Genomic DNA, 14,393 nt, shown 5'->3' with positions numbered 1-14,393 from the left:
GTTTCATGAAGCTTGAAAATGTTGAAGATTTATAGTATACAGTTTATATCATATGTACAAGTACCATATTTCACCTAAAGTTTTAGCATTTTTCAAGCGACACATTTTACTACATTCTGATTGATTAATTCACCTGAATAGTGCCACTTACATGTTTTTTTGTGTGTGAATTTAGTGTGAATAATATCACCTGAATAGTGCCACTTACATGTTTTTTTTTGTGAATTTAGTGTGAATAATTTCACCTGATATTTAGCATTTTTCAAGTGACACATTTTACTACATTCTGATCGATTAATTCACCTGAATAGTGCCATTTACATGATTGTTTTTTTGTGAATTAAGTTTGATTAATTTCTTATCACAAAAATTTAAGTGTTGGCATCAGAAGTGTGGTTTTAAGGCCTGTATATGCTTCTGAAAGTGCATTTTTACATTCCCAACAGTAATACATGTTTTTTTTTTTTTACTCTTCATTTGAGGTATCTTTATGTACTTCATGTCATTCCACCTACATTTGTAGGCAGGTTAGTTATTAAGGACTGGAAAATCAGACTAAACAAGTCTGGCAAGTACATTAAGCTACATACATGTATACCTGTAGATGAAGACACCACTGTACGGCGGCTTTATGCAAAGTACCTGTAGCTAAGCTCTATCACAGGACTTACTCTGTATGGTACAAGCACAATAACACTCTAGGTTTCCTCTGTCCATAAAACTGAACACCATGGTACATGTACATAAGTGAAAAATTGCTTAAGTAAGACATGAAGCAACAGTTCAGTGTTGGATCCAAGAATGGTTGTCCTGAGTCCTTATTTCAATTTTTGGAAAAGTTTTCTCCCGCCGTAATGAGGTAAAACAAACCAAAGTAGCCAGGAATCTGAAGGCTGCATATTTTGTGTATGCTTGGAAATGTATTTTCAGCCATTTTAAGCCATTTCTCTGCACAATATTTAGATATTTATGAGTGCCTGCTATGAAATGAATGTGAAAGATCTTAAATCTTAAGTACAAAGTTATTAATACATGTACATGTTTTAGAAAGAAATCATTTGTCTTTTTTTCAAATTTTTTGCCCTATGGAGTCCATTCTGATGGACACAACAAGACCCTGTGTCCATCCCTGCAATTAGTACATGTGCATGTAAGTTCATTGGTCTGGTTTCCTGTGTTTGCAGATGCCTTGTTAGCGGACTTACAGTCCACCACAGCACACATCTCTAACTACCAACAACAACACAAGGGTGCTCCGCCTCCAGCTTCCCCGTCCCAGCATAACCCACCTCTCCAGCAGTATTCAGGCCAGCGGCAGAGTTACAGCAGTGCAAGGTCAGACTCACGAGGGTCAACACCCCCTCCTCTACCCCCTCCCCCGCCCAGTGATGTGCTGGATGGTGTGGGGTCCAATCACTACACTGAACAGGTGAGTTGTCTGCCGATTGGAATTCTTTTTCATTTGTACGTACATGTATAGGTACCAGAATTGTGCATTTATTCATGAATGATGAAGACTTAAGGGCCCCGTGCTCCGCCTTGTTTCCTGCTACCATAATGCTGGCCGCCCCTGTATAAGTGAAATATTCTTGACTACGGCGTAAAACACCAATCAACTAAATAAATAAATAAATAAATAAATACTTCATGTTTTAACACAGAAAATCCTATCTTAACTGTCAGCCTATTATCATCATTTCTGCATTTTTTAAAAAGAAATGAAAAGAATAGCTGCAAAAATGTTTTCTTTTGTTTAATAAGGATGATTTTTGTGCATGTAGTTGCAAACTAACTTTTATTGCTACAAATGCATGATAAATGTTTGTACACATATCCGTTCTTGGAAAATTTTGAGAGCAACCATTTCATTAGTGGGTTGTCAATAATGAGTAGTCAGTAATGACCCGGATAGAAAAAAGTATTCTGCTGGTTTTACATAACAGGAATCAGCTGACTGGACCTAACATCCTGAAAAACAAAAATTTGGACATAATAATTGGCCAAAAATTAGATATTGTTTGAGACATAATTTAGCTACTTGTAGATATCAGCTTCCTCTATATGCTGGTGATACGAAGCCCCATTGCTTGCGTGTTTGACACAAGTGGTATGAGTGATGGTATGAAAGGTGGCCAACTGCAGGTACATGCACTAGAGTCAATGCAGCTGTATTGTCAATTTTACTTCTGCATTCCCAGCCAATCTGATTTCTGCATTTCCAGCCAATCTACGAGCCACAGAACGTCCGAGCCTCTCCTCTGACTCCAAACCTGCGGGAGGAGCCGGTCACGGTCCACCGATCCTTCGGCAGCAGCAGTAGCAACAGCAGCAGGGACGTGCAGCCCTCGCCCAAACCAGGCATGTCACTCAGCAACAACCTGTCAGAGCTGGATCAGCTCCTACAGGATCTGAACTCGGCCCAGTTCATGGCGGAAGTTGACCGAAGAAATGCAGGTACTTAACGGGAAAGCTTGCTTCCTGATTCTCGCACGCATCCGTGTGACACTTGAGAGTCGATCGCTGCCATTGGCCGGCTGGCGTGTTCCGATGTCAATGGGTTTAAGTGGGCAATGAGTCAGAACTTGTAATTCTTAGGATGTTAGGACTTTTGTTTTTTTTACATCACTTCAAGTCAGCAGAGTACTAATACTTAGGTGTATTACACTTCAGTACCAATGTACTGAAACTGAAGTACTAGGCCTGGTTGTTCAGAACGGTGTTAAGACTCAGTACCAGATTTAACTTCAAGCAAAGTATTCAGTGTTGTATTTTGCCATAAAATAATTGCATAACAGTATAATGTTTAAGAACTAAGTCTTCTGCTGTTATACTTTGGCTTTGGAATACTGCAATGGCTGCTATGTTTCACTAAAATTTTAAATGTGTAATATGACTTAATACCAGTAGTACATGTAGCTAATTTGCTCTCCAACAACCAGGCCCTGAGAGGTAAACCAAGAAAACATTTTCTAACTTTTAGACAGCACTGTCTCCTCCATTGTGATGGTTGAAACAAAGGAGCTCTTTCTTACACCACATCATTTTGGCTGTGTACTAATTTTTACATGAAGTATTAGTACTGATGTACTAATGTAGACATGTATTGATATAGAACAGCTGAGTGAGAAAACACTTTCTGACTTTGTTCAGCAATATTACTTCATCTGCAAGCTTTTGGATTGTATCCTCTCCATTGTGATAGCTAAAACTTTCCCATATTCACAATAAACAATAAAGTGGCAGTTATGTGTCATAAACATGGACACTGTCAAAAGTTGAATATTTATTTATTTATTTGATTGGTGTGTTACGCTGTGCTCAAGGTTATTTCACTTATACGACAACGACCAGGATTATGATGGGAGGAAACCGGGCAGAACCCGGGGAAAACCAACAACCATCTGCAGGTTTGCTGGCAGACCTTCCCATGTACAAAATGTTCCCATGGTCAAAAGTTAAATATGCAATAATAGTATGTCAGCAGTAATAAATGCGTGTGCATGTATGCAGTGAGCGGTAAAGCGGGAAGTGGGATGGTGAAACAGTCAGATCAAATTTGAGACGTGTCTTTGTGTAAAGTCGTGTAGTGTTTTATTTGGAGGAATTTTTTTTTTTTTTAATGATCAGTATATGCAATATACATGTATATATGTAGGCCTGAAAATCTGTTTGACTGTCAAGAAAGCATATTAAAGTGAACTATTGATTGAAATTCCTTTATATTCTCATTGGGTAAGATCACTGATGAAAATGCATGGAGATCTTTGACTTTTATTCTTAATGAGCTATTTGACTTTTATTCTTGATGAGCTATTTGACTTTTATTCTTGATGAGCTATTTGAATTCTGATGTTACTGGGCTTGATGCCTTATCAGTTACTATGTACCTGCTTTGCTAAAGCTTAACGGTGAAGTTTCTAAAAATACCCAGGTTTAATAATATGTTAGCCAAGGCACATTGTAATAATGCACGCCCCCTCGTTTGTTTCCAGTAAACCAGCCAATGGTAAACGGTACGGGAGACAACAGTGGAGTGAAGACTCCTAAGTCTCCAGGATACGACAACAAACGATCGTCGGTCGATAACCTCTTAGATCAGTTGGAGAACTCGGTGCCATCTCCTGCCAGGTAAGAGTTTCATATCAGAACATTTGCGTTAGACTTCATAAGAGCTGATCTTAATCCATTTTATGATTCGACTTTTCATTGGAGTTTTTACCATTTTTTTCAAATGCTGCCAGCTATTTCTCACATTTTCCCCTCCCATACCAGTAGGTCTGCCTCTCTGTCCTCCTTCACCTACCATGTGAACAAAATCAAGTCCATACATGAGCGTTAAAGGATACGTGTGCCATGTTCTCGAATTACTATGCAGGCGTATGTTGTGCCAAGCCACATCAGGAATTGAGATGTTGTTATGATTTTCTTCCCATCATGCCCCAAATTCCTGATAATGGAGTTACATATATAACTACCCCTCTCTGTTTCTGTCATATTCACTGTGCCTGTGAAAAGACATGATGGGCTCATATTTGTTAAACAAAGTCATAAATTTAAAGTGCTTAAAAATCCAAACTCACAACGGGAAAGAACTTAAATTGTGGCGTATTGTTCTGCAGTAAAAAGAGTCAGTGTAGAAATTTTATACTTCCGAGTGTGAAGCATTTTAAATTTAGCTTTAGTAAATATGGACCCAAGGCACAAATCTTGCAACATCACAGATTTGTCATATTTGAGCTCATTCTTGCATATGTATATATTCTTGTGAGAAGCCTTTAATGTCTTGCCTTTATGTTGGCATTAAAGGTTTTGATAGAAAATAGGATTGTTTGGAGAGTTTCATCCGTAGCATCTATTTCGCTTCCAATTTGAGTGAGTGAGTGCGTAGGGTTTTTTTAAAAGCTAGCTTTTATGGTGACCAAAAAAATATTCTTGAGTACGGCGTAAAACAGCAGTCAAATAAATAGATATGCTACATGTATATCAGTTGATGATACTTTATTACCTACATGTATTCTACATGCAAATATTGTTGTCATACCATTCTAGCCGGCCCCCTCTGGCGGCTCCCACAAACCGTGACTCCTACGACTACCCGGTCCAGACCATCGAGGAGACGAGGACAGTGTCGACTCACGAACAGAAACAGGTGCATGGCGCTTCCACGGCAACACAGGAGCTGGATGAACTCATGGACTCGCTCTCACAGTTCAAGGTGAGGAACCCATGTGTTGTGTAAATATAGCAGAAAAGACTAGTGTGTGTGATTATGCGTAAATAAATACATGAATGAAATACATATACGCGTGTGTGGTATCACCATTATTGCAGTACAGGTACTATAAGTGAAATATTATCTAAAGGACAGTTGAACATGATTACCAAATGCTAATTACTTATTTATAGTTCTAAATTATTTTCTGACAGATGCAGAGCGGTGGCCAGGCTCAGATCACTCAGCACTCCATGTCCCCGGCCCAGTCTGCGGGTGCCGACCCACCGTATGCCAAACCCCACAAGGGCAAAGGTCACGAGACCCCGAGCCCTGTGAGCCCATCACGGGGGAACAGTCAGCTGGATGCGATGTTGGGGAATCTCCAATCTGACATGAACCGTCAGGGGGTCAGCACGAAGACCAAGGGAACGTGTGCTGCCTGCTGTAAGCCCGTCGTCGGACAGGTAAGGCTTCTTATAACCCTGACCATCATCATATACCTTAATTGACCTCAAATTTCGCCCACAAAAGTGCATTTTTAGAGGCAAATAAATGTCACGAAGTATTGTTTTTGGTGTTGAAACTTGCATTTTTCCAGTAGAATATCATTACATATTCCAAGCAAACCTAAAAAATCCTTTATAGAATCAATAGAACTCTTAGAATCGGGGAAAATGAGCGAGTCATAGACAAAATTCATGGTCATTTAGGGTAAATGAAAAATTCTCGAGTTCCGTGTGTGAAACACCAGTCAAATAAATAAATAAATGAAATTGAAGCCATGTAACCTGTCATCATTTGGAAAATCAGTAAACCATTACCAATCAGAATTCTGTGAACTTTCTCAATGCTCTGGAGTATGTTGTTGTTGTTGTTTTGAATTTACATGTGTCTGCTACCAGACATACATTATTATCAGGAGTCAGCTTGATACAGCCTGATGATTTGAAGGGCTGTAATTAGATATATGAAAGGTGTTCTTTTTCACATGTAGCTGTTAAACAGTCAGTGATACACGGAGATGTAATTTCAGTTACATTTATTTATTTATTTATTATTTATTGATTTTATTGGTTGTGTGATGCCGTACTCAAGAATATTTTTCAGTGACATGTACATGGTCGAGAACTAACAGGCGCACCTGCTCTGCAGTGGTTTGGACACTTTTTTTGACTGTGCTGGGTTCTCTCGTTAACAGGTGATAACGGCCTTGGGGAAGTTGTGGCATGTAGAACATTTCGTGTGCGCCCATTGTAAGCTGGAACTGGGCACGCAGAACTTTTACGAGAGAGATGGTCAAGCTTACTGTGAGAAGGATTATCACAACCTGTTTGCCCCACGATGTGCTTACTGCAACGGCCCCATCCTAGACGTGAGTTACTCGTACATTGTCTGTTTTTGTGGTGGAGAACCCTTTTTTTCTCCTTTGAAAAGCAGGTCAGGTCCAAGCTGGATTGGCTGTTGTTAGCTTGCATGATAGGTTAGAAGAAATTTTTGCATATATGGCCAGAAGCTTGGAATCAAATAAATATTGAACTCTGCTGTGGTGAACATGAAGTTAGAGCTTCTGCCAATGTAGTGTTCAGGAGACGGGATTATTTCCTGGGTGTGGTCATACCTAAGACTTTTAAATGAGCAATCTAGCTAATTCCTTGGCTGTCAGCTTCAGGGGCGATAGATCCAGGGTCTGTCCTGAGTTGGGTCACACCTAAGACCTTAAAAGAGGAAGTTGTAACTTCCTCGCTTGGTGTTCAGCATGAAGGGGATAGTGCAAGGACTGGTTGACCCAAATCAGTATTATGGCTCAGGCAGGGTGACTTATTTGCCTTCGGTAAGACATCTCAGCGAAGCAGCACTAGATAAAAGAGCAGTGGAGATCTGTTCTGCAACAAGGAGGCACATTACATGCACTCTAAAAACTCCTCATCATCATACTGTGGAAAAATTGTTAAGTACCACGTTAAACCCTAAGCACTCACTCATTTAATTCCCTGTGTTGGTGCTCAGCATTAGGGGATAGGCAAAGGTAATGGTTGGCATCACATTAGTATATTTTGACTAGATAAGATGTCTGGTGTTTTTATTACAGCCTATTCAGTGAGGCAGCACAGTAAATCTATCAACACTGAAACTTGCCTATTACAACTGTACAATGATAAAAAAAACAAGTTTCAGCAAAACCAAACAAATGATAGAGATTGGACTAAGGTATAAAAAAAAAAATGGCCGGTTCTGGTTTTGTTCATGATTAGCTACACATATACATGTAATAAGTACCTGCTGGATCAAAGGAGCAGTTGGGGGACATGTTTATTTGTTTATTTTAATATATATGTATATATAATACTTATTGAATACTTATTTATTTATTTGAGGACTCATTTATTTTATGTGCGACACAAAATTCTTGTGTTTCAAGCAGTCATATAGGTATATCCCTTAGACATGTTCAGATGATTATGTATCTGTGTTTCAGAAATGTGTGACGGCCCTGGGAACCACATGGCACCCTGAACACTTTTTCTGTTCCTCCTGTGGTGAGACGTTTGGGGAGGATGGTTTTCATGAGAGGGATGGTAAAGCCTTTTGCAGGTCAGTCTACCTTGTACTCAAGGGGTTTTTTTTGACTTCATACATGACAGCAGTCGTGTTCTTACCGTCCAATGTTCTGGGATAACTGACAGATGTACTGTTGTAAAAATATAGACAACCCTATCTCATGTGGTCTTGAAAATACATTTTTAATATCATTAGCTATAGGTTAATCTTCAAAGGGATTCAGTTCAGACATTTGTACATGTATCATAATCTGATTGGAGTACTGTTTGAGCTGAAGGGAGATAACTCTTATTTCAAGGAAAGGAGTGAAAAGCACCCTGCAGTATAAAATTAAGACACTCATGTGTTAGTGTGAATTGCATGGATATTGTGCTGCTTTGACTGTATGAAATGTACATGTTTTAGTCTGCTGCTGACTTACAAAGCTCTAAGTTATAGTTTTGTCTGTATTTTTCATTAAGGTGATATGTATTTTGCTATTTCACAGAAGGGACTATTTTGACATGTTTGCTCCCAAATGTGGAGGTTGCAGTCGGGCCATAATGAATAACTACATCTCCGCTTTAAACAGACAGTGGCACCCCGAGTGCTTTATCTGCCAGGTGAGTTCACAGGTGGTCAGTCATCAGTTAGATTCCCCATGTGATCAGGCGTCACTTAATTTATCCGTTGATCATTCAGTTTTAGGGTGTAGATCGTACACGGATATTTCACTTGTGTTTTGGCTACTAGAAAACTGAATTTATCTCATAAATTTGGGTACTCAGCATTTCCACACTACTGCTCTACAGGTGTCATTTTCAAGGAATAGATGTATACACTAATTGACAGAACCGAATCTTTTGTAGGCACATTGAGGCAAGTGAATTAGAAATGTTGAATACCAAAACCAAAGTTAAGAATTTGTCTAATGTTGGACTACTGAAACTAGTCCGTGTAAGTTCGGGATTGTGACCATTTACCTTGACAACAAAACTAAGACTGATTCGTCCACCCTCCTGGCGACTCAGGTAGGGGCCTCTGTGACTGGGTGGTTAGCATGCCAGTGGAGCTCAATGATACAGAATCATCTCGCTGTGAGTTCAAGTCCAGCTTATGCGGGCTTCTACTCCAGACAGACGTGGGAAGGTCTGCCAGCAACCTGCGGATGATCGTGGGTTTCCTCCACCGTAATGCTGGTTGCCATCGTAATAGTGAAATACTTGAGTACGGCGTAAAACGCCAATCAAGTAAAGAAAATAAATTCAATACAAGTATGTACATACTGAATATTAAACATATCTTTTCCCAGGAATGTCACGTGCCGTTCGGTGGAGGAAGTTTCTTCGACCACGAGGGTTTGCCATACTGTGAAACTCACTACCACGCTAAGCGGGGGTCGCTGTGTGCCAGCTGCCACAAGCCCATCACCGGGCGCTGCATTACAGCCATGTACAGAAAGTTTCACCCGGAACATTTCGTCTGTGCGTTCTGTTTGACCCAGCTGAACAAGGGCACGTTTAAGGAGCAAAATGACAAGCCCTACTGCCACCCATGTTTTGTTAAGCTGTTTGGTTGATACTGGGAATCTGTGGCTGCCATTGTGCATGTAATGGAGATCTGTGCTACCTGCTACATGCCTGTATGCATACTGTATATCTCCGGCTAAATGACTGATATACCTGCAGACCGCTGACTGAATTCATTTCTGGAATCCGCAGTAACTTCATGTTACTGCAGACTGTGTTCTCTTTGCCTCCAAGGAGAATTTGTGTATGGCCTTCATTGCTTATGGGATTGTATATGCTGCATTTAAACCAGTATACAGTATAGCCAATGGTGTGCCTTGTGAAATGTGTTTTGTCTCCATTCTTGTTGAAAGACTTCTATTGAAGTCCATCTGCTCTGATAAAATGCCATTTGACAGCCTGAAGAGATGATTGGATGAACAGGATTACATGGGAGGTGATGGAGTGTGCTGATTGGTTGTCATTCACCCATGGAGTTCACCTAGTGTTCTGATTGGACGGGTTATCTGCAGCCTTCTCTGTTGTTGTTGGATCTCTACTTTGAATGACAGCAGTGATCAGTGATTAGATATTTCTAGCTGCAGTTTAATGCCTGAATGGATTCCTCCGGTAAGCGGCAGTCTGCCTTTGAAGGATTGACCATTGATCCCAACACAATTTTGCTCCATCCTCAAAAAAAAGTACAGTCAGGATTTTTCTGCCCAATAAACAAAATTAATTGTTACTGCTCTGATTTTACTCTCCATGTCAGAGTTCCCGCTGAAAGTTCCGGTACTTGAATTTTGTGGAAAGGTATTCCAGTCCTTGAAAGAACTTGATTTTTCAGTGTTAAACAGGTCAATGAATACATGCGGGGTGCATGTACCAAAGTAGAATCCATTTATCTCCACATAACGATTTGTACTTAAATCAAATGAGTATAATCCGTGAGTACTAGCAAACACAAAATATTGGGCCCATCCATGGGTGGGAGCCCTGCCATTCTGTGGTCTTTTACTGTATATTGTTCTGGTACTGTACGGCAGTATATGTGTAGATTACTGGTATCTAGCTGCAAGTGGGTACTTAAATTATACCGTGAAACCAATCTGTCGTGACAAGTGATTCTAAACAAACCGTTGGGCAAAATGAGGAAAAGGGATCAGAGGTACTAAACAAATTTGGTGTCACAATTTTATTTTAACCAAAGACTCAACCATGAAACTTAAGATACAAGCCTTTCAGTTCCCTCATGTTTTTGCATCAGTTAGCAGAATTTGTTTGTTTCAAGTATTAAATTATGTAGTGTAAAAGCTTACTTTGTAAAAAGACTTGAGCTCTAACCCCGGGCTGAGGTACATTTGTGTACAATTAGTTGATAAGTATTGACTGATTAACATTAAATAGGGGCAAAATAAATTCAGTGAGCTGTGTTAGGAACTCCTGTTTATTCTTAATGTAAATATTATACATTTTGATTCAATTTACATGTAATGTATATTTTCAACCCACAGTACATGTGTACCTACATGTAGTATCTGTATTAACACTTGTCTAGTTGTTTTTGTACGTTAAAACAAATCTGGTCTTCCAAACCGAATTGAACGCTGATATTTTCTTGTACTGGACGTACATGTGGACATTTGTACAGTAGACTGTTTGATATAAGCAATGCATGCATGTATATGGTTTAAGTACTACATATACCTAAAAGGAACAGACCTACATGAACATGTACATGGTTACCTTGAAATTAAAGTCAGGCACACTTGCACATCTTTGTGCAAGCCACTGAAAACATGCGCAGATATTCAAATAAGTTCTTTACAACAGTCAGAGGTGGGTAGCTTTTTCAAGTGCTTATTGTCTCACAGTTTTGTCCACAAGGAAGATTACCACAGATCTGAGAACTAAACAACAGAATCATTGTCAAGAAGTCTGAGAAAACCGGAAATCATGTTAATGTTGATACTGTATAAGGAAGTATGGAATCTATGGTTTTAAATGAATGGCAATTCCCCTGGCATTGTTGAATATTTTTATGCTGGAATTACAAACTTGTATAATTGTCACATACATGTTATGCAGGGGCCTCTGTAGCTCAGTTGGTTAGCGCACTAGCACAGTGTAATGACCCAGGAGTCTCTAACCAATGCAGTTGCTGTGAAGTCCAGCCCATGCTGGCTTCCTCTCCAGTCGTACGTAAGAAGGTCAGGCAGAAACCTGCGGATGGTCGTGGGTTTCCCCTGGGCTCTGACCGGTTTTTTCCCACCATAATGCTGGCCGCTGTCGTATAAGTGAAATATTCTTGAGTACGGCATAAAACACGAAGCAAATAAATAAATAAATAAATAAAAATACATGTTATGCCTGTTGAGGCAGAGCCAAGTGTCAACTAACTGGTGAAACATGATTAATATTCAAGCTGCTAATGTACGTGCTCAAACAGCTAACTTAAAAAATGATACAACAGGCTTTGTGGTGACCCAAAGTTCCGTGATCATAGCACAGAGAACGTTGCGTAAAGGTTACTACCTGCTGTAACACGTAGAATAAAGCATAATACATGTGAATCTGTATCACCCGGTGTACTTCTGGATCTGGATTGGCCTTTTGCTATACACGTACATGTATATGCCTGTGTCGACATACATGTACATGTGCATGCCTGTGTCGACATACTTGTATGTGTACATGGCTGTGTCGACATACATGTACATGTGCATGCCTGTGTCGACATACTTGTATGTGTACATGGCTGTGTCGACATACTTGTATGTGTACATGCCTGTGTCGACATACATGTACATGTGCATGCCTGTGTCGACATACTTGTATGTGTACATGGCTGTGTCGACATACGTGTATGTGTACATGGCTGTGTCGACATACATGTACATGCCTGTGTCGAAATACATGTACGTGTACATGTATGTACACTTAACCTGGTTACAACTGTACATGTAAAGTTTTGTTCTTAAGGCACTAGTATAAATTGTACATGTAACTGCATGTAAGCATGTGTAAATTTACATTGTACATCTTGAGTATGAATGAAGTTAAATGCCATTGAAATTAGTAAGCATTGACAATCATGCTATGTGCATGGTGTACTTAATATTTTAATACAGTGTTAAAACCTTAATTGAGCGAATAAAAAACCTTATGTTTTACCCAAAATGGAAAACTTCAAAAATTATTGTTATTTGCAAAACACACAAGGCAATGTACATGTACTTTGAAGTCATTAAAGAGGCATCACAGGGATTTTTGGCAAAAACATGTTAACTGTAACTGTTAACACGGACACATACGGCGGTAATATGCTGTGAAAGGTAATAATGTGGGCTTTTCTAAAATATTCGTGAAAATTTGATTGCATTTGTGTAACATTTTTGCCCCAAATCCCAGGTATAGTTTCTTACATATATAACATGTACCTGTACAAAGAAGTTAATTAAAACTTTATTGTGAGAAGATAAAAGACTTGGTTACATGTACATCAAATATAAGAACAAAAATTGCAACAACTTGCGCAGCTTCCGTGTGACGACATTGGTTAACATTCTGTCCAATGTACGAGCACAAAGCCATCATTTCTGCCGCAGTGTAAGTAAATTTTATACAGGTGCTATCAAAAATGAATTACCTGCATGGCATGCCTATGTCTTTATGTTGCCCAGTGATCGTAAAGGTTTGTACCTGTGTGCAGACATGTCTATACTGCCATAAAATCAACTTTACTCGGAATATTGTCCAAATCTAACTTGTCTGGTTGGTTGGGGGACATTCTGTAGTAGGCTTCAAAACCATGTGGAATATGACTCAGTTTTGTACTCGTAAGAGGAAACGATACTCAGTTATGGGGATGATGGCTGACAACCAAGATAGGCAGGATACATGTTAGTGGTCTCTGAGGCAAGGTAACGCAGTGGTGTACAGTGGACTATATGGCCTCAAACCCCTGTGAATTAGTCTGAAGCGTTCTGTGACCAACAAGCATTGGTGCATACCTGTACATGTATCTTGCTCAGCCTGTGAGAAAGAAGCCATGAAAATCTTGACATACATGTAGGTTGAGCATCAAAATCTGGACCTTCCTGTGCCAGCAGCTGGGAGGGGTGCCAAGTAGTGCCATGGGTACATCCCTCACGGCATCATCACCACCTGTCTCCTTATGTCGTCTTGCCCAAAATTTCAAACTGTCATCATTAAAACTCATACCTGCCCAAAGTTTATAATAACAGTTTCCATGACTTTGATACCAAGTATGCATCTGGGCACCATAAATGGAAGGCTGGCCGTGACAGCAGAAAGAGATTTGTGTTATTATAGGGCACTGGTTGCTAATGGGCAACATCAGTGCGTTATCTCCCCTCCCCATGGCAGTATGTGCCTGTCTCGGTCATGGGCCATAACTGAGCATTTTTCCCAATAAAGCATCATTTCACACATATACATGTATATTGTTTAGGTGCCAGTTCAAGTCCAGTTCCTGTTATTTTGTTACCACTGTTTAATAGATTTACATTTATAGTAAAACTTAAAAAAGAAGAACTGGCCTTATGTCCTGCCAATGTTAACAAATTACTACACTTAACCGAAAATTTCGTCCAAGAATACGTTATAGATTTTGCCCGATCCTGAGAATTCTATTGATCTTGGAAAGGTGCTTAGTCGTTTGATTGGAAGGCACAGGGCGATACCGTAATGGGAGTATATGTGAATCGGCACCACAAGTAGTATTTTCTGACCTTTGATGTGTTTGTCTTTAAACATGCACTGTTTGGGGAGAAATTTGAGGTCAAATGCAGTGTAGTTGTAACTGTTAATCCTGTTGAAGAACGGCAAAAAGTTCAGAATTTCAGGTTTTATATTGATGTGTATGACATTGAAGCTGCCAGTTTCAGTACAGGGGTTTTATTAGTGACGTGCCTTTAAATTACCAAAGCTTTCTTGTACCGGAATATGTCATTCTTTTGTAGACACAATTTTCTGCACTTCCTGTGCATCAACTGTGGTTTCCTTGTCTTGTCTGGTTTCTTTGCATGGATTAAAGAAAGAAATGTATTCGTGAACATGCAATGCTTTAAATTTACATTTACCCACATGTTTATGTTAAAGGGGGTTAA

At 39.6% G+C, this 14,393-nt stretch overlaps 1 protein-coding gene across 1 annotated transcript in view; it reads left to right on the top strand.

The window, feature by feature from the left end:
- Nucleotides 1-11,571, top strand: part of LOC135476110 (leupaxin-like) — a 38,102-nt gene extending 26,531 nt beyond the window's left edge. Inside the window, exons 2-10 of the mRNA XM_064756011.1 lie at nt 1,185-1,429; nt 2,223-2,454; nt 3,993-4,128; nt 5,050-5,215; nt 5,428-5,679; nt 6,414-6,587; nt 7,692-7,807; nt 8,262-8,376; nt 9,066-11,571. Coding sequence (XP_064612081.1) covers nt 1,185-1,429; nt 2,223-2,454; nt 3,993-4,128; nt 5,050-5,215; nt 5,428-5,679; nt 6,414-6,587; nt 7,692-7,807; nt 8,262-8,376; nt 9,066-9,332 — 1,703 coding nt within the window. The 3' untranslated portion in view covers nt 9,333-11,571. The remainder of the gene's footprint in view (nt 1-1,184; nt 1,430-2,222; nt 2,455-3,992; nt 4,129-5,049; nt 5,216-5,427; nt 5,680-6,413; nt 6,588-7,691; nt 7,808-8,261; nt 8,377-9,065) is intronic.
- The last annotated feature ends 2,822 nt before the right edge of the window (nt 11,572-14,393 follow it).

Source organism: Liolophura sinensis, chromosome 10 (assembly GCF_032854445.1).
Source record: "Liolophura sinensis isolate JHLJ2023 chromosome 10, CUHK_Ljap_v2, whole genome shotgun sequence".
In the NCBI taxonomy this organism is placed as follows: Eukaryota; Metazoa; Mollusca; class Polyplacophora; order Chitonida; family Chitonidae; genus Liolophura; species Liolophura sinensis.
Note: the sequence above shows the minus strand (reverse complement) of the source record. Positions and strands in the feature narration are given on the sequence as shown.